Source organism: Eptatretus burgeri, chromosome 4 (assembly GCF_056783735.1).
Source record: "Eptatretus burgeri isolate ZD-2024b chromosome 4, Ebu_testis_v1, whole genome shotgun sequence".
NCBI classification, from domain to species: Eukaryota; Metazoa; Chordata; class Myxini; order Myxiniformes; family Myxinidae; genus Eptatretus; species Eptatretus burgeri.
The window spans coordinates 67,325,732-67,346,611 of record NC_140964.1 but is presented as its reverse complement, the minus strand read 5'-3'; the positions used below and the strand labels follow the sequence as shown (position 1 = coordinate 67,346,611).

The window sequence follows — 20,880 nt, the reverse complement described above, 5'->3', positions numbered from 1 at the left end:
GTTATTCTTCACCATTGAGAGATAGGGCCAAAAACGATGCATAGCATGATATCTCAAAATGTTTGTGGACGGATTATGAGAAAAAACTAGGTCGATAAGTTGGGGAAGTAACAAGAACAAGCCAATTTGATTTTGGTTCAGGTCCGGATCCAGATCCGTCCTATCGGTGGGATACAAACCGTAAACTGTTCAGTCTGGCGGACGTATGCACTCTACCGAGTGCCACTCTAGTTACCTCCACCACCGAAGGTGGAAGTAGGTTATGTTTCACCCCTGTCTGTCTGTCTTTGTCTTTGTCACACGATTTTTGAGCACAGTTTTCAAGCAATCGTTCTGAAATATTTTGTGGGTATAGGTGGACCAGCCAAGGACAGAAGTGCATAATTTTGGTGAAGATCCGAATCCGGATCCGGATTTGAGAATTTTTTTTTGATGTGATTATTCACCATTGAGAGAAGTGGCCAAAAACAAGATGTTGCACAATATCGCAAAAGGTTATGGATAGATTCGTGCAAAACTTGATGGACAGATTGGGTGTCTGACAAGGACTAATTGATTCGATTTTGGTAAAGATCCGAATCCAGTTCCAAGAAGTTTTCAAGTGATTCTTCACCATTGAGAGATGGGGCCAAAATGATATACAGCACAATATCTCAAAAGGTTAGGGATGGATTCTGACAAAACTTGGTGGACAATTTGGGAGTGCCACAAGGAAGAATTGACTCAATTGTGGTCAAAATATGAATCCAGATCTGGATACGATAATTATTTAATTCTTAAATGATTCTTCACAATCGAAAGACGAGGCTAAAAACGATATTGCATGATATCTCAGAGTTGTGGACGGATTCGGATGAAACTTGGTGGACAGGTTGGGTGTTTGACAAGGACAAATTGTTTTGATTTTGGTGAAGATCCGAATCCGGATCTGGATACGAGAATTATTTAATCTTTAAAGTGGATTGGGCCAAAAACAATATATAGCATGATATTTCAAAGATGAAGTGAGCCTGATATTCTCTCTTGGATCGGGCATTGGGGGTACATGTTGGGGGTACGGGTGTACATGTTGCATGTGTGACGAGCACTAATTGTTTCGATTTTGGTGAAGATCCAAATCCGGATCTGGATTTGAGGATTTTTCAAGTGATTCTTCACCATTGAGAGATGGGGCCAAAAAAACTATATATAGCACAATATCTCAAAAGGTTATGGAGGGATTCCGCAGAAACTTTGTGGACAGGTTGGGAGTGCGACAAGGACGAATCGATTCAATTTTGGTGAAGATCCGAATCCGGATCAGAATACGAGAATTATTTAATTTTTAAGTGATTCTTCACCATTGAGAGATGAGGCAAAAACGACATTGCATGATATCTCATGTGGACTTGATTTTGGTTAAGGTCCGGATTGAGATCCGACCTATCGGTGGGATACAAAATGTAAACTGTTCAGCCTGGAGGAGGTATGCGCTCTGCCGAGTTCCGTTCTGTTTTGCCAAGTGTCACTCTTTTAGTGGTTTTTCATTTGTATGTTTGTTTGTGAGCAGGATATCTCAAAAATTTGTGCAAGGATTTGGATGAAATTTGGTGGGCAGGTTGGGTGTGTGACAAGGAAAAACTGATTAGATGTTGTTGAAGATCTGGCTCCAGATCCAGCCACTCAAATTTTCAAGTTTCTGAAATTCTAGAGATTGACGATTCAATCTCTTCACCATTGAGAGATTGGGCCAAAAATGATATCTAGCACGATATCTCAAAAGGTTTTGGACAGATTTGGCCGAAACTTGGTTGACAGGTTGGGTGTGTGACAAGAACGACTTGATTTGATTTTTGTGAAGCTCCAAATCCAGATCCGGATCTGAGATTTTTTTTTTGTATTTTAACGTGATTCTTCACCATTGCGAGATGATGCCAAAAATGATTTATAGCATGATATTTCAAAAATATATTGTCCCCGATATGTTCCACTGGATCAGGCATTGCGTGGCGGAGGTGTGCGCTCTACTGAGTGCCCTTCTAGCTATCTCTGCCAGCAAAGGTGAAGGAGGTTCTGGTTTCAGCCCTTTCTGTTTGTTTGTGTGTTTGTTACTTACGAAATCTAAAGATTTCGTAAGTATATTGATTACTTCCGTTTGTTTGTTTGTTTGTTTGTTTGTTTGTAGGCACGATAACTCGAGAACGGAAGAAGCTACCAATGTCAAATTACACCACGTGATTCAGGAGGGTGATTGCTCGTGCTGATTAGATTTTGGTCAAAATCGGTCAAAGGTCAAGGTCACAGTGAGGTCAAATATAATTCCGTAAATTCACGTGGAGAAATGGAGATTTTTGCTTCGCTCGACGTTACGAGTTCGTTTTAACTTCGATTTTAATTTTGTCTTCGGTTTTTGCGATCGCTTAGGACGCTTTAAACTCGGTTGTCGAAATTCTGGTAAAAATCGGATGTTTTGGAGACGTTTTAAGATTGTATAAAAAATATTTCACTCGACGCGTCACGGGTCGTCCCATGATGCAGTGCGCTCGAGCAGACGCGTCGTTGAGTTACGTTAAGGTATAATATAATTGCGTGGAGAAATGGAGATTTTTGCTTCGCTCGACGTTACGATTTTTGATGGTTTGATACAGAATCATCGTAGAAACTTCTGGTTTGCGTCGCTACGTTCTCTCGAGACAGCTTTTATTAGACAAGGTCAGAGGTCAAGTTGACGATTTCGTAAGTACCAGTCTATGACTGCTTGTTTGTTTGTTTGTTTGTTTGTCTGTCCGCTCGCCTCCAGCCCAAACCGCTCAACGGATTGTTCTGAAATTTTCAGAGATTAATTTCACCGACCCTCGACGGTCCCGCATTGAGGTTTTGTAAAATTTGGTTGCCCAAAAGGTCTACATAGGCCAATAGGCTAATTTGAGCCGGATTTTCTAAAATCCTCAAATTTCATCCGATTTACTTGATATTTAAACAGGTTATGCACATCAGGTCATTGAATTCAACCACCTCTTACTTTTGAGGTTATCATAAGTCAAAAGGTCAACATAGGCCATATGGTCAACCCAAAATAGGCCAAAGTTTTTAATTGTTTCGAAAATTGTCAAGTTTCATCCGATTGACTTGAAATTTTAAGACCATTAACAGGTCAGGTCGCTAAATTAAACCACCTATTAATTTTGAGATCAACTTTGGCCAAAACGCCTATTTGGGCCAAATTGGGCCAGATTTTCTAAAATCTTCAATTTTCATCCGATTGACTTGAAATTTTAACAGGATCTGCATATCAGGTCAGTGAATTCAACCACTTATTAGTTATGAGGTTATCAAAGGTGAAAAGGTCAACATAGGCCATAAGGTCATCCCCAAATCGGCCAAATTTTTGGTTTCTAAAATTGTCAATTTTCATCCGTTTGACGTGAGATTTGAAGACCATTTGCATATCACATCGCTGAATTTCAAGCATCTATTTATTTTAAGATCAACCTCAGCCAAAAGGCCAATTTGGGTCAGATTTTCTAAATTCCTCAATTTTCATCCGATTGACTTGAAATTTGAAGACCATTTGCATATGAGGTTGCTGAACTCGACCACCAATTAATTTTGAAGTCAACATTGACCAAAAGGTCAACATAGGCCAAATTTCTAAAATCCTCAATTTTTTTTAATTCCGATTGACTTGAAATTTGAACAGGATTTGCATGTCAGGTCAATGAATTCAACCACCTATTAATTTTGAGGTAAACATAGGCCAAACTTTCTAAAATCCTCAATTTTCATCTGATTGACTTGAAATTTGAAGAGCATTTTCATGTCAGGTTGCAGAATTCAACTGCCAATTAATTTTAAGGTCAAAAGGTCTAATTTTTTTAGAGGCCTAAGGCCAAAAAAAAAAAAATGTTGCATTGGCGTAACCCGCCCGACCCTAAAAATTCCGCCGACCCTACGTTTTTTTTTTTTGGTTTTTTTGCTATCGAAAAATTTTGCCGACCCTATTTTATTGCTATTTTTGTTGTTTTGCTATCGTTTTCAAGTATCTTGTTGATTGCGATCACGATCGCAAAAACCCGGAAGTGTTTCGGACAGAACCCGCCGACAAAAAGGGTGGTACTCGAGCCGGGGGAGATTTTGGGAGGGATTTATTAGGGGAAAAAAAAAAAAAAGATCCCGACCGACCTACCCTATTTTTCAGTGACCCGTTACGCCAATGCAACATTTTTTTTTTTTGGCCTAATTATAATAACAGGCCTAATTTCTAAAATTGAGAGATAGGGCCAAAAACTAAATATATCACGATATCTCAAAAACTTGTGGATGAGTGATGACAAAACAAGGTGGATGAGTTGGATCGATGACAAGAACAAGCGGATTGGATTTTGGTTCGGATCCAGCCCATCAGTGGGATACAAAATGTGAACTGTTACACCTGGCAGAGGTATGCGCTCTACCGAGTGCCATTCTACTTTGTGCAGTTTTGCAAAGTTGTCACTCTGAGTGACTTTTCATTTGTTTGTGTGCAGTATATCTCAAAAAGTTGTTGACAGATCCAGATGACATTTTGTGGACAGGTTCGGCGTGTGACAAGGACGGACTGATTCGATTTTGGTGTGGATCCGGATCCGACTATGAGAATTTTATTAGTGATTCTTCACCATTGAGAGATCAGGCCAAAAACGATGTATAGCATGATATCTCAAAAAGTTGCGGACGGATTCGGATGAAACTTGGTGGACAAGTTGAGTGTGTGACCATGACAAATTGATTCGATTTTGGTGAAGATCCGGATCCGCCGACTGGAATTTTTTATGTGATTCTTCACCATTGAGAGACAATGCTCAAAAACGATATCTACCACGATATTTCAAAAATGTATTGGGCCCAATATGTTCTCATGGATGAGGCATTACAGGGTGGAGGTATGTGCTCAACTGAGTGCCCTTCTAGTTTTCTTTGTTCTTCATGATACTTTCATGTTGAAAGTGGGGGGTGAGAGATATTGTAGGGTGTTTTGCACCAAACGATCGATGGCCCTGTGCTAATCCGTTGAGTCCCACTGCCTTGGTTGTCATAACCGCTGATGTGTCTCTGATCTAAAATCTAAATGGTCAAAGTTCACTTGCATTGTGCGTATTATCCCACTCCATTCTCTCAGTCCATTTACCAGTCATAAAGATAGACATCAAGAAAGTGTTATTGTCTTTGAAAGAACTGATTTTATGGAGTTGTTATTTAATAGACTTGTTCATTGATTGTGTAAGCTGTATGGAACTTATGATTATGGGGGTAGATGAACCGATTTAATAGTACAGATAGGATTGTATGGTGTAGCATGGTCCGTGGAAGAGTAGAAGCACCTCGATGTATACAAGTCAGGGAATCTATCAGCTTAAGTGTTATGTGTCACGACACGAGGGGTGGTGCAGTGTTAATTAGCTTAGGAAGTAAAAAATAAGTTCCCCTGTACGTGATTACCCTCTGTGATTTTTTCCCAATGTTTTTATATTCCAAGCCAGGCCGTAAGCTAAGGACCGACTCCCTGAAACAACAACAACAACAACAACAACAACAACAACAACAGGAGAAGCCTGTCTTCCTGGGTTTGGAGGCGAGCTGGCCATGCCCCGGACCGGAGGAGACAGGATAAAAAGAGAGGCGATCGAAGGCGAAGTGTGTGTGTGTGTGTGTGTGTGTGTGTGTGTGTGTGTGTGTGTGTGTGTGTGTGTGTGTGTGTGTGTGTGTGTGTGTGTGTGTGTGTGTGTGTGTGTGTGTGTGTGTGTGTGTGTGTGTGTGTGTGTGTGTGTGTGTGTGTGTGTGTGTGCTTGGTGAGGAGACTTCAGAGAGAGCAGATCGAGCAGGGTGGAGTTCACGTCTCGAGCCGATCGAGGAAGTGCTGGCCAGATTTGTGCATGTAGAGTTTGGAGTAGCTACTACACTGGAAGTGCGATTCTGCCTGCATGTGCACTTGGATGGTGGAGGTGCCTTCCTCCCAGGCTCGACAAGAGATGCCGGCGCCATTTTTCTTGCAAGTGTATGTGCTGGACGAAGCTCCCAAACGCCAGATCAACGAGGGCTAGCCCTTGACCAGGCTGATTACCAGTTTATTAGATCCTTGTGGAGGATCTCTAAGTCTTACGTTGTTATTCTTCATCTTTTTCTTGTGGACTTTTTTGTTTCACAGCCCACAGTTTTCATCGAAACTTCCTGAAACTTGGCATATACATGTAAAACTACCCTGCGCAGACAGTAACAATCTCCGATTTTGAAAATTCCTCCCAGAAAAAAGTTATGACGTCAAAATATCTCCCCTAATGGAAATCGCTAAAAAATTATCTCCGAAACTTGCCAAGCTTTTTGAATTCTGTTTGCGGGAATCGAACAGGGCATTAGCAGAGATGAATTACCGCACATATGATACATCACTATGACGTCATATCAATTTTTATGACGTCATTCCTATTTTTTGACATTTTTTGTTTCACAACCCAGAGTTTTCATCGGATCTTCGTGGAACTTGCCATGTATATGCAGAAAGCCCACGCGCAGGCAGTAACCATCTCAAATTTTGGAAATTCTTCCTAGAAAAAAAGTTGACGTCATAATATCGCCGCTAATGGAAATCGCCGATACCATTATCTCCGAAATTAGGCAAGCTGTTTGAATTTTGTTTGCGGGAATCAAGCCGGGCATTAGCACAGATAATTTATCGCAAACCTGATACATCACAATGACATCATCATTAAGAGGACGAGGATCTTAGCTCATTTGAGCTTGTTTAAAGAAAAAGGGGATTTTATTTTTGTTTGTCATCCTTTGTCTGTGTTTGCGTTTGTGTGTGCGAGGCCTCGATCAAAGGAGTTATTTATTGAATTTGTTACATTATTGTCCTTGTAATCTTCATTATTGTCCTTATAAATATTTGTTTCATTCAATGTATTCCCTTCTAAAGCAACCGCATTTTGTGTATTTGTAGTGGGGGTTCGTGGATCGTGTTGTCCTTCGCTTCATTCCGAGTACTCCTACTCCCTCCGCTACTGCTCTCACTGGGCTCTGTCGTCTTCCCCCATACAGCGGCGTTGCCATCCGTCATACCGTTGGAGCGTGCGCTGAAATCCATGTCAATGAGTGTGTCCGCCTTCTTGGAAATTGCATGTGTACGTGCAAGTTACTGTTGTGTGCAATCTCCCCATGTGGGTGGGTTTCAGGAGGTGAAACCGAGAGTGTGTGTGTGTGTGTGTGTGTGTGTGTGTGTGTGTGTGTGTGTGTGTGTGTGTGTGTGTGTGTGTGTGTGTGTGTGTGTGTGTGTGTGTGTGTGTGTGTGTGTGTGTGTGTGTGTGTGTGTGTTGGCACCTGTCCTTGCATCAATTAAGATTGTAGAAGATATAATGGGATAACTCTGCTCTGTGTCTGCTTTTGTAAGATTGCTTGTCTTTTTCCGCTCCCCACAAATTCCTTGCTATCCCCTGCTGTACATAAAATAAAACCCCATTCAATGTGCTACATACTTTTCCTCGCTTGATTGTAAATAAATGTATTGCATTGAAATCTTTCCAGCTCGTTTTCGCGTTTTCTTCCATTGGTCCAGCATGGTCCTCACCTTCGTTTAGCCGGGACGTTATTCCCCAACGATATGTTTCCTGGCCGGTACGTGCTTGGCAGTTCCGCTCGGCTGCATCTAATATGCTAAGGTGATCTGGTTTGAGCAAGTACGTACCGAGGGCATGTCCCCCGGTAATTAGATCACGTGACCTTTAGGTAAACGGTATTAGACAGAGGACCCTAAGTCACGTGGTAGAGTTATTGGTGTTCAGGTCGATTAGCAACACACCGCGTTATGAAGTTATTCATGTGCGACGGCCTGTGATTCCAGAGAGTCTGGTGGGAACCCGAGGTAGTTCACCCCTCGTGGTCTTCTCCGCCGACCCCGGGTCCGCAACAATACATTAATTTTGATTTGAAAGCATCATGAAATAAGCTCAGGTGGCATCAAAATGTGAAAATTTTGGAGGGGGGGTGAATACTTTTGTAGTCGTCATTAAAACTTTTGCAGGAATATCACATTTAAACTATAAAAAGCTTAATTTTGTTAGACATATCACTGATACCAGCAGTGAATGTTTGGACCTATATTTGCTCCCAAACTCCAGGCTTCTTTTCATTTTCTTCCCCTCCCTTCATAATCGCATAACTGCCTGTTATATGTGCTAATGTAGTTCAGGTCTTACCAATGGGACAGCCTGGGTAATTGCCTAGGGCCATGCACTGGGGAGCCCACTACAGCTGGTGGGGGTGATATGCTATATGACCTACTGAAGATGCTATCGATTACATCACCCAGTGTAAAGAATGAAAAATCTGATGGTGTTTTTATCAACTGTATTTCAACTTTCTCTGAAAGCAAAAAATTCCAAAACAACTAGTTCTAGATGTCTACCTTCCCTTCTCAAATGAGCTATTCCACTTGCGTTCGTAAGTGTTATTTTTTTTAATGACACCCACACATCGACACTTGATCGATCCAGCTAGCATGATATGTTGGTCATAATGTTTTGGTCTTTTTCCAAAATATGACGTACACACCTCGTCAATTGAGCTGACGTTATTTTATGGCTTTCCTCGACATAGTTAATTAAACAAAATTATCCAAGTGCAGCAGAAAAATGAAAAAAAATTAATGCAGAGAAGAAATTGCATGAAAGTTTACATAAAGTTACTAATTTCTTCAAAAGCAAAACCGAGAATGAAGCAGCAGTGCCACCGTCAGCAATATTTCTGCAGTCGGTTGAAGCTGCTGGCAGCAGCAGCGGTAACATTATTGGGGCTAACAGGAAAAACATTTCTACTTTGCTAACCCCATTCCTAGTTAAGCTAGAGTATGTTGTTTTTCAAGCCCAAGACGATGTACTTACACTGAGATGTCAAATGAATCTAGTCATTACATTCCTATTATAATACTAGCCGAAACCCCGTCACAGACTGATTCCGTTCATTCAACCACCCTCACCAGCTCACCCACACTCGAGGGACATGGACTGGACAGGGCGTGCTTGCCCCCGCCTACTCATCCCCCACCCCTGCCCCATTTCCCCCCCCCCGCCTCCGACCCCCTGCCTTCAATTTGCTTACCCCTGCCCAAAAATGTAATTACCCCGCCCCTGCCTCTTCACTCCCCGCCCCCCGTCTCTTGATTCCCCGCCCCACTTGCCCCTGGGCCCTTGTCCACCCCCTCACTCAACCCCACCTAATTCACCCCAGCCCCGCCCCATTTCACCCATCTCCCACTTTCAATTTGCTTACCCCCGCCCAAAAATGTAATTACCCCGCCCCTGCCTCTTCACTCCCGCCCCCCGTCTCTTGATTCCCCGCCCCACTTGCCCCTGGGCCCTTGTCCACCCCCTCACTCAACCCCACCTAATTCACCCCAGCCCCCGCCCCATTTCACCCATCTCCCACTTTCAATTTGCTTACCCCCGCCCAAAAATGTAATTACCCCGCCCCTGCCTCTTCACTCCCCGCCCCCCGTCTCTTGATTCCCCGCCCCACTTGCCCCTGGGCCCTTGTCCACCCCCTCACACTCAACCCCACCTAATTCACCCCAGCCCCCGCCCCATTTCACCCATCTCCCGCTTTCAATTTGCTTACCCCCGCCCAAAAATTTGCTTACCTTGCCCCCCCTCTCTTCATCCCCCACCCCCGCCTCTTCACTCCCTGCCCCCGTCTCTTCATCCCCCACCCCCGCCTCAACGAAAAGTGTTTATTCTGCTTCAGAGTTGAAAGTTGACTATTGCCATGATGTGCGATGCACTCTTACAGGTACAAAGTTTCTTTCAGTCCAGGTCACAGTACCGAGAAAAACGTGACATGACTGCTAGGAGGAGCACAAAATTGGTCCTTCAGTATATATAGATGATTCTTCTTTTTTATTGCAAGAGCTCTACGTTTTCTGTATTGTTTTGGTGAATACTAGAGAATAGAGTGTCGTCAGATTGCGAACTGTGTTGTCTTATTGAAGAGACATGCATTGTGAAAATTAGGTGCTTTATTCTTGTTCAGTGGGTTGGATGAGAATAAAAGGGGTGTGGGGGGGGTACTAGAATCACTAAGACCTCCCTGGGTTCAGGATGACTCCGTTTTTTTCTCCTTCTCCTTCTCCTTCTTCTCCTTCTCCTCCTTCTCCTTCTCCTTCTCCTTCTCCTCCTTCTTCTCCTTCTCCTCCTTCTCCTTCTCCTTCTCCTCCTTCTCCTATGATGTTTATATGTATGTGTCTATGGTCATGGAAGAGTAGAAAAAAAGATGGTGAGTGGACAAAGTGAGGCCGAGTCGAAACAGGAGGATTAAAAATGCATGGATGCACCACAGCATGTGGAGAAGAGTTGCATGTGAAAAGAGGACAGGGTTTCGGAGGTATAAATTGAAGAGACCATGAGACAGATGAGAGAAGATTGTTCTTGTTTCCATGTTTCCTTCTCATCTTTAATCTGCAAAAGATATATATACTAGTAGTAATGCCCGGTGTTGCCCGGGCTTTCTTGCAAATTTCCTGAATTGCTGTTAGCGGTTAGGGTTAGCTGTTAGTGTTAGGGTAGCTAACCCTAACCCTAACACTAACACTAACCCCAACCCTAACCCTAACAGCTTGGCATAGCGGAGGTAAACAGCGCCCGGGGCAAAGTGGAAATTTGCGTCCCCCGTAGGCCTTAAACTTGAATGGATTTGAATGGAAAATCCCATAAGGGATATCGATTTATCGATTTTTTTTTTTCGAATATCGCAAGTGTTATGGAAAAAATTTATAGCCAATGACCTAAGTTGGACCAAAAGCCAGAATCGTACCGAATTTGAATGGAATCCGTTGGAGTTTGTGAAAATGCATCAAAACGAATTTTGAGGGGTCTCTTAAGGAAGACAATAATATCATTAGTACATGTGCCAAATCTTGTTTCATTTCATGCAGTAACAAAAATCTGATGGTGGAACAAAGAAAGGGGCGTGCCGAAATATATATATATATATATATATATATATATATATATATATATATATATATATATATATATATATATATATCTATATATATAATCGTTACAGAGCTATTATTATTGCAAGATTTAATGTCCATTAATTGTTGCAAATGTTATTTGTGCCAGGAAATTTATGAAATATATCACCATGTTGAATATCCCTGGAAGCTTAGGCTAATTCCAATGATTTATTGGAGATGATTTGTCTTCTTCCATTTGTTTATGCAGGTGTAGTTGAAGTTACAGTGAGTTGTGGACCCCAGTTCATATGACATTCAAATTTGGTTGCTTCTAATAATCATATTAATGATAAACTATTTTACAATGATTTTCATAGTTAATGATCTTTCAGGATTACTGCACCATATTATATTTTGTAGCGTATTCCTGAAGGAAAAAGAGGGGAATCCCAACAAGAGGAACAGCCATGAAGAAACGGCGCTGCACTGCTCATGCATGCCAAGCACACTGATCCTACAGCCCTTGCATATACGTGAGGATCGAAGTTTCCTGTGCCTGCGCCTGATGCTAGACTGGCAGGGTGCTCTACTGAACCCCGGTGAACGTGAGAGGGCCAAAGTGGATGCTCGAGACAATAGGGGTAACACCCCACTGCACTACGCTGCTGCTGCAGGGATGAAACGCAGCATGGAGGTACTTTATGTGCTCCCATGGCAATATGGTGGTTCACTAATGAATTAGAGTATATGGATACCAGTGGGAAAGAGGATTCATTTGCATTTAGTACAAGTTGTTGTTTTGTTTATCTTGCAAAAGTAATATATTCCCAGTTTGCGTCTACCCTTCCAACTCTGTACCTTTGATTATCTTGTTGTATAGCTGAGGAATCGGGAGAGGTTGGTTTCTCAGATAATGTATTCTCTAACCAAACCTTGTTGAATAGTAATCATATGCACGCATACTCACACTATGGTGGTTTGGTCGATCATTCGAAAAACATTCATGCATAGATGGGAAAATAACAGTTTGATTTAGAGGTAAGTAGAGTGGATGTGCTGGTTCGTGGGCATGTTATATTTAATGTAGTATCATATAATGAAATGAGTGATGAGAGTTGTTACTATGTGGCAATACTGTGATGGTCACATGGACGGATAACTTTGAACCCGGTGTGTCTATACAAAGACCACGGGCACCATCGCCAACACCCACCTCTGGCCAGATCTCAGTGTCCAGGGTTTGTTTACCGTACCTGTGAGATAATGAAGCAGACGGGGAACCATGATGGCCACTACATGGCGCAGAACCCTCTCCATGGCATCTATGTCCTTCCGGAACTGTGGTGACCAGAACTGCACACAATATTCTAAATGTGGCCTCACTAAATTCCTGTACAATGTGAGCACCACCTCTTTTGATTTATAATAATTGATCCCCCTCCGAATGCAGTCAAACACTGTTTGCTTGCTTGGCACTGTACTGCCTGCTTACCTTCCATATCTATTACCACCCCCAGATCCTTCTCCTGTGTGACACACTCCAAAACTAGAGGGGGAGCACTCGGTAGAGTGCAAAACCTCCGCCGCCAATACTGCTGGGTCACTTAAGTGAACCTGATATACTATTCATTGTAGGTCAAAACGGATCAGACTCTACTGAACCACGATTGAATAAACTAAACTAGATCGACGCGCATGTAGAAATGCCCAAAAAAATTAAATCGAAATTTTTTTGAAAAAAAAGTTGCAAAATTTCTGGGGTTTTTTTTCTCTAACAAGTTGTTTTTTTGGGTTGGAAATCACTTAAAACATGTAGAAATGCAAAAAAAAAAAAATTCAAATATTTTTCAAATAAAATCGAAATTTTTTTTTTTTAAAAAAGTTGCAAATTTTTTTTTCTCTAACCAATTTTTTTATTTTTTGGTTGGAAATCACTTAAAACATGTAGAAATGCAAAAGCAAAAATTCAAATATTTTTTCAAAATGGCCGCTATAGCGGCCATATTAGACTTTGGACCAAGTCCAAAATCTAATGGCATGATCCTTGGACCATACCTAATCCCCCCACCAAGTTTCGTCGAAATCCGTCGAGGAGTTTTTTCCGTAATACTGTTCACAAACAGACAGACAGCGGTGAAAACATAACCTCCGTCCATCTTCGATGGCGGAGGTTAATTACCCCTTGCATCCTGTAATCTCTATTTTCATTGTTCTCCCCCATCCCCAACACCTTACACTTGCTCAGGTTAAATTCCATATGCCAATCTCCCACCCAATCTATGCAAGCATCAATACTTTACTGAAACTGATCACCACCCCCTCTGCTATCCACCTTACCGTCAAGCTTTGTCATCTGCAAATTTGGAAAGCTTACTCTTTACCCCATTATCTAAATCGTTGATGTAAATAATAGTAATGGTCCGAGTTGATAAGGCTCCGGGTCCAGATAATATGAGTAGTAATGGTACTGATCTCTGAGGTACCCCGCTACTTACATCCTTCCAGCAAGACATCCTCCCACTCACAGCCACTCTTTGCTTCCTATCACTAAGCCAGTTTGCAATCCAATTAGCTACCTGACCAGCCACTCCACAAGCCCTCACTTTGGCTAATGACCTCCAATGTTGTACCTCATCAAATGCCTTCTTAAAGTCTAGATATACTATGTCCACTGCCTTTCCCTCATCCACCCAATCAGACACTGCTTCATAGAACTCTAAAAGATTTGTTAAACAGGAACTACCATTGGTAAACCCATGCAGACTACCTTTAATTAGTTTGTATTTGTTTAAATGGTTCCTTATCTGGTCCTTAATATCTCCAACACCTTCCCCAAAACTGAAGTCAAGCTAACAGATCTATAGTTTCCAAATTCTTTTCTAGATCCTTTCTTAAATAGTGGTGTTACATTTGCTACTGTCCAATCCTCCGGTACCTGTCCTGACTCCAGGGAACTATTGAAAATATCCGTTAACATCTCGCGTACCTGCTCAGCCACCTCCATCAATACTCTCGGGTGCATATTATCTGGATCCAGAGCCTTATCTACTCTTAGATTACCTTGCTGTTACTTTACTTCCTCCACTTCAACCTGGATCTTCTTCATCTCCTTCATAGATACTCTCAGCTATTGGCAATTCTCCTGACTGTTCTTATGTGAAAGTTGAAGAAAAATACCTGTTTAATAAGCCTGCCATCTCACTTTCATCATGAACCACTCTCCCAGTGCTATTCCTTAATGGATCCACACTGGTCCTAACCTGTTCTTTTCCCCTGATATACTTAAAGAAAGCCTTGCTGTTCTGTATAATATTCTTAGCCATGTCCTTCTCATACTCTCTTTTGGCTTGCCGAGTTATTTTCTTTACTTGCCTCTGTTTACTTCGATAGTGAAATAAATTTAACTCTCGTCCCGTTATTTTAAACCTAATAAATTCCTTCTGCTTATCCTTGATAGCGTTCCTTATCTCACTGCTCAAACACCCTGGCCTCTTTCTGCTTCTAGTTTTACACCTCATTGGAATGTACTTACTCTGCACTCTACACGTTTCGTCCTTCAAGGTTTCCCATTTCTCTGATGCTGATTGTCCTTTTGTTGGAGTCTCCCAATTTGCATCACCCAATTCTCTCCTTGTACCCTCAAGGTTTGCCTTCCTGAAATTTAATAGCCTTACCCTACTATCCTGAATTCTAACCCTGAGCAGAATCTTTGCACACACAAAGTTATGCTCCTCGACCTTCACCTCCTCCACCATATTGGGATCGTCACTTAAAAGGAGGTCTAACACTGCACTCCCTCTCATGGGCTTCTCTACAAACTGGGTTAAAAATTAATCCTGGACTAAAACGAGGAAATCCTCATCTGCTCTGCCCTTTCCCTGTTCCTGGACCCAATCTATCCTGGCAAGTTAAAATCCTCCATAATCAATACTCTTCCCTTATCACATGCCTTTTTGAATTCTTCATGTTCTCCTCCTTTCTCCTCTTCCTCTTCCTTCACACCTGATAAAAGCATCTTCCCAGTGTTTTACTGTTTCTACAATCACTAATCTCCACCCATGCAGAATCCTCAACATTTATTCCCTCCTTATTATCACCCCTTTCTCTTGATACAATTCTGTCCTTTACCCAGATTGCTCCTCCTCAGGCTGCTATTCTCTCCTTCCCATCACACTGATACACTTTGTAGCCTGCTAATCCTGTCCTCCAGTTACTCTCCTCCTTAAACCATGTCTCACTCACTGCAACTCCATCGTACTCCTCGTTATCTACTTTGGCTTCAAGCTCTTCCATCTTATTATTTAAACTTCTGGTATTGGTATAGAATATGTTTCACTTTTCCCTTCCTGAAATTCTATTTTCCTGCCTGGCCTTGCTCGTCAAAATTACATCATCCGTTCCTCCCTCAATATCTTCCCCACCCTCTGCTGACCTAAAAAAAAAAGCCTGAATTCCTTCCTCAATTCCCACTGCAAACCTTGCTGCCCCCTTTCTATTTAACATACGGCAATCATTCCGGAAACACTCCCTTTGTCCCAGAAATGATTCCCACTGCTTCTTAAATGTAAAACCTTCCTCCCTACACCATTCTTCCAGCCATTGGTTGATGTCTATTGCTTTGCTCATAATTTCTATTTTGTTTCCGAATCTTGGGAGAATTCCAGAAAACATGATCTCACAACCCTTTGCTTTCAGCCACTTTCCCGATGTCTTGTATCTATTTTTCAAAACCTCTGAGTAAACTTCCCTACATAATTTGCACCGAGGTGTACCACAACCAACTTCTTCCTGCCATGACCCGATACTATATAATTTACCCTTCCTTCAATGTCCCGAACTCCCGCTCCTTCAAAACTACACAATTCTATGTCTACAATCCTTCCTGCAGCATGAAGAATCGACATATTTAATTGTCTCATCACCCACAAAAACTGTCCCCCAGACCTCAGATCTACCAATTTCTATTTCGGCACCTATACCACTGCCCGCACTTGCTGCACCTCCGCTACTGCCCGCACTTGCTGCACCTCCGCCACCGCCCGCACCCGCTACACATCTGCCACCGCCTGCACCCGCTGCACCTCCACCACTGCCCGCACAAGCTGCACCTCCACCACTGCCCGCACCCGCAGCACCTCCTCCATTGCCCACCCCCGCTGCACCGTCGCCACTCCCAATATCATCAGCAACCTCACTCCACAACCGTAACCAACTATTATCTCCAAATTTCTCACATTCTGCTACTTCCTGCAAATTGTTGATGCGTTCCTTCAACCTCGTCGTAACCATCCTCAAGTGGACGATTTCCTCACACTTCCTGCAACAATAAGACCCCTCTGCTTCCCCCATTGTTGACGTGGCCCACATTGAGCAACTGTTACATTTTACGTACTCCTCTTCCTTTCTCCTTCACTCTCAATTTATATCCTTCTTTACCCCCACACTCCCAAGGCCCCAACTAACTTAACACTAAACTTATCACGAGGCCTCCCCCTGCTTCTTTCAAAAAACAAACTCAACTACCTGATAAAACTGTTATGAATCTTCAAAAAATAAGTGCAGGTCCACAGCAGCTCCTGACACAAATCTCGATAACAAAATACACAAAATTCTTTCGGACTGGAAACAGCTATAGGATTGGAAGGAGAGCTCGCGACCCAGTCGTCCACGTGTGCTGATCCCTGAACCGGAAGTGAAAGAGAGGTGGGTGTCGTTGAAAGAGAGGTGGGTGAGGTAATTGATCCACAGCCGTTTTTGACAGTCAGATGGAATGAAATGTGGAAAACCCGTGGTGTGTTTAATCAAATATCCTGTAAGTCCAAAGTGTGCTGATGGAAAGGGGTAGAATGAGTCTCCATTGGGCTGACGGCTATCTCTCGCGTGCATGAACGTGTCGTAAAGAGGAAAAGGCCATGCCATAAGAAAGGGAATCTATTCTACACCCTTCTCCAACGCATCAAAGAGTTCTAATCCCATCAGACAAACGGGATGGGTCTATTCTGGACATGCATTTATGGAAATAACTGTCTGAGGACCTGAATGTTGTGTGCATTAGTCAGATCCGATTCTGAAATCCAGAACAAGATATATATAATGAGGCTCATTCATCAAATCAATAAAACAAATAAATACATGACTGCCCTTTGCAGTGTCACCACCTACTTTCAAGGAGTTTAACATGTTCCATTCAACTTTGTCATGTGTGCGTGCGTGTGTGCATACTGATTTAAAGGCAGTTATGTTTTGTTCATATTTCCTGGTATGGATTACTAAAATGATGTAATAAGTAATTACCTCAACATTGATGTCTTTTGCGAAGTATTCCAAAGTTTTTGTAACATTTTTCTTTTTTCTCTAGAGATTTAAATTAAGGTGCAGACATTCCCATGACTATATTTAGTGCTCGGATATCACCTATTTAAAAAATAATTTTTGTCTTTTTTGCATTCTAAGTGGGCTTATCGAGAGGCACATTTTTGGGATCGTCCACAGACAACTCTGCTTTTGTGGGGGGGGGGGGGATTTGCCCAATTTGACAGGATTTGTTCTTTAATAACAGCATTGCTTATTTCAGATTTTGCATTTAATTTTAAGCATTGTTATGACCTGAGCATAATCTAGTTCTGCAAACATTATTTCAGTGGTATTTTATTTTGAGTGGGGTGAATTTAATTTTATGAAAGTCAAAAATGTATACCTCAAATGTCAGATGTACTTCGTCCAGTAATGAACCTTTTTCTCATTTTGTGATGACAAGTAATTGTAAGAGATGCTTTATAGACATATTGTACATTCCATAATGTACAGTTACCATTGGTGCCGAAGTGGTTACAGGATGGTGCAAAAGTGATGCAGTTACCGTTTGATTCCCGACTGGGACTTGTACAGTATATAAACTTAAATATCCCATAGTATTTTTCATGAAGAGTAGGTGAGTTATTGCCAACACTGTTTGTTTGGCTCTCACCTGAAACATCAGGCCTGGCCAGCCAATTCATATTAGCCTTGTGCCAAAATATTTCCCCAGTCAACCTTACAATAAGGTGGGAATAATTGAGGCTATCAGATAAGTAGTTGCAGATTACTACATACCTTTTTATTTACCCTCATTCAGAAAATATATGAACTTTTCACTTGAGACAGAACATCTTTAACAGTATACCACTGAAATAAAAATAGGGCCACTGGACCTGTAGCTCATCTGGGCCCTGGCCTAACGTTGTAACCCAAATTTGGTCGCATTCTGACTGGTGGGTCTGGAGAAGAAGATTTTTGATGGAATTTACAAAGTCCCCCATTTTTACCTACTTAAAGTCACGTGAGCTTTGCAATCCCCGTTCCCAATTAGGAACGGAACATTGCTGCCAAATTTCTGACGGATCAGTCCAGCGGTTTAGCCAGAGGTGTTGAAATAGGAGAAGGACGGATAGACGGACAGACAGTCAGTGCACGATGACAATACCTTGTCTGGAATTCCAATTCCAGATAAGCTAATAACATACCACTGAAATTATTTTAAGACTAAGAAGTAGAAGTCTCATGGCAATGTCAGTGTAACTCTGGCACTCTGACAAAGATCTCATGGAATTTACAATTACAAGACCTGTATTTAATTTTACTTTTGCTGAAGTTCCCCATGTGATGTGTTCCCCACACAGTTATTGGTGCAGCGAGGAGCATCACTGTATGCAGAAAACAAGGAGAAATTCACACCGTGTGACTGTGCAGAGCATTACCATCATTATGAGGTAGCACTCTATCTCGAGTCTCGTATGGTGCTCTCTGATGAAAGGAGTAGTGAAGATGAAAGCGAGTCAGAGGCCTGCCTTTTTGCTGGCAAGCAGGAGGTGCTGTCACTTGATATTTGAAGAATTGCATACAGGTTGCATGACGATTGTGATAAGGTACCCTACTTCACTGTACTCTATTTCCTGGATGTATTGCAGGTATATGAGGGTCTTAGGATACAGGATCTTCAGGAGCTGAAAGACCAAATTATTGTACAGACTGCAGACATGCTTCAAGTACCACTGTTCACAGCTGAGGCACTTCTTCGCTCACGAGGTCTGCAGTGCCCGCATGGACTCGTCCTGTGGTTCTTTGTCATTGGATGCTGTTTATATGTGCAGTGGTGAATGCCTATTCGGGTTGTGACAAGTACAATTAGTGTTTTGTAACGATTGTTCTCAGCAGTTTCTTTCACTCCAAAGTTGCCAGAACTTGGCCAAAGTTTCCTGAGATTTGCTTGGCCACAGTATACAAGTGAAAATATGATTATGGTGATGATTCATTATAATTCTTGTTAATTTCTTTATTGTTGTATGTAGGCTGGGACCGTGAACACCTGCTCGAGGCCTGGATGACCGACTCGGTAGCCTGTTGCCAGCGTGCAGGGGTGCAGCTGCCACCTCCCCCACCTTCTGGTCAGAACAGCTGGGGTACAATCCCTGATCTAAGCCCTATGAACTCCCCAATGACACCACCTGGAGAGTTTGATGATGGACTGAACCAGACGGTATGTCTGTTCTGCAGACTTTTAATTTAAAAAAAAACATTAAATGTGTTTTGAATGCATTTCTATTTTTAACTCTTGCATATGCCTCGACTTTGTATTTAAGAAAAACATTTTGTGTTATCCTCAGAAGAAACTTTGGCCTTAATGGCTTTTTATGATGATGGCTTCTCATCATTATTAATTGATATATTTATTTCATTTTGTTGCTTGATTACTATGTCACATCAATCAGTATTTAACACTTGTATAACTTGGGAAGCAACCATACAGCTTTTATTGTTTAAATAGGTGGACGAACACACACTGCATGTAACATACGACATTAAGCTTTAAACGTCTCTGTTTTCAAACTGACTTTGTTGCTCCTCAGTGTGAAATCTGCTTTGGTTGGCTTCCTCGCCTTTGCGGTTTGGTGGACATACCCTGTGGACACTGCTTCTGCAGAGCTTGCTGGGAGGCGTGCGTTACGCACGCACACACATGTACACACGCACACGCACACCATTTTTTTTCACAAGTTTGTTCATCACAAATCTAATCATTTATTGAACAGTAACATCTTTTACTCCAGCATTATATTAAAATTTGAAAGATGTAAATCATACTAATTTGAAAAAACACCCTTTAATTAACTTTATCTTGATCACAAATGTCAAAATCGTTTATTACCGATTAAGTAAGAACCCTATTAACTTGTAAGCATTTGATTTTTCTAACTCTCCAGGTCATCAGCTTGACCCAGTTCTTCTTGGAGGTTTTGACCCTTTTGGCCTAGAACCTCTCCAAACAGTGGGTCCATAACCTCCACTGTGGGTCCACATCAGTAGATACACAATCTCAGCTCTGTCTGGGGAGTCGGTCAATCCTGCAATGCAACCTCACGATTCAAACTCTGATTTATGGCATTTAACTTCACCTACAGATGCTTATCTTTCTTGCAAGTGGGTTTAATGTATTATCACATCCAGGACTCGTAATGTTCATCAATAATAATACATATACTCTCTTACATTTACCAGTAAATCATGTTAACATTATCTTGCAATGGAGTCAGGCATCATTTAACCGATTTCCTACTGTGCTACTGCATCTCCTCGCAACCACTGAAAATATTTCAAAATATATATATATTTTTTTGCATCATTAAAACTTTTTTTTTTTTTTGCTGTTTTTATTATTTTTCATAAATTCAATTTGGTGTCATTTTGTGACCTTAAAGAACACTTGTTTTAATTTGCTAACTGTGGCTCCCTGTGTTAGCATATGTCTGACCAGCTGTTTTAATCTATTTGCTAGTTCTGTGCTGTCTCATCTTGGTTGAGTTGGCACATGCAGCGAGCTGAATTCTGCCAACTGTGGTGCTGTAAGTGGTAGCTCTCACTATACTGACTATTTTACATGC

At 41.8% G+C, this 20,880-nt stretch overlaps 1 protein-coding gene across 8 annotated transcripts in view; it reads left to right on the top strand.

Annotated features, from left to right (window-relative positions):
* The window catches only part of ANKIB1 (ankyrin repeat and IBR domain containing 1), a 207,046-nt gene that overhangs the window by 49,552 nt on the left and 136,614 nt on the right, over positions 1–20,880 (top strand). For all 8 annotated transcript variants that reach the window (XR_015057498.1, XM_085878528.1, XM_085878527.1 and 5 more), the window contains 5 exons: positions 11,384–11,657; positions 18,622–18,810; positions 18,910–19,027; positions 19,291–19,478; positions 19,849–19,937. Coding sequence is in view for 7 of the 8 variants with exons in the window: in XM_085878528.1 (XP_085734654.1) it covers positions 11,384–11,657; positions 18,622–18,810; positions 18,910–19,027; positions 19,291–19,478; positions 19,849–19,937 (858 nt within the window). In the remaining variant the exon portion in view is untranslated. The remainder of the gene's footprint in view (positions 1–11,383; positions 11,658–18,621; positions 18,811–18,909; positions 19,028–19,290; positions 19,479–19,848; positions 19,938–20,880) is intronic.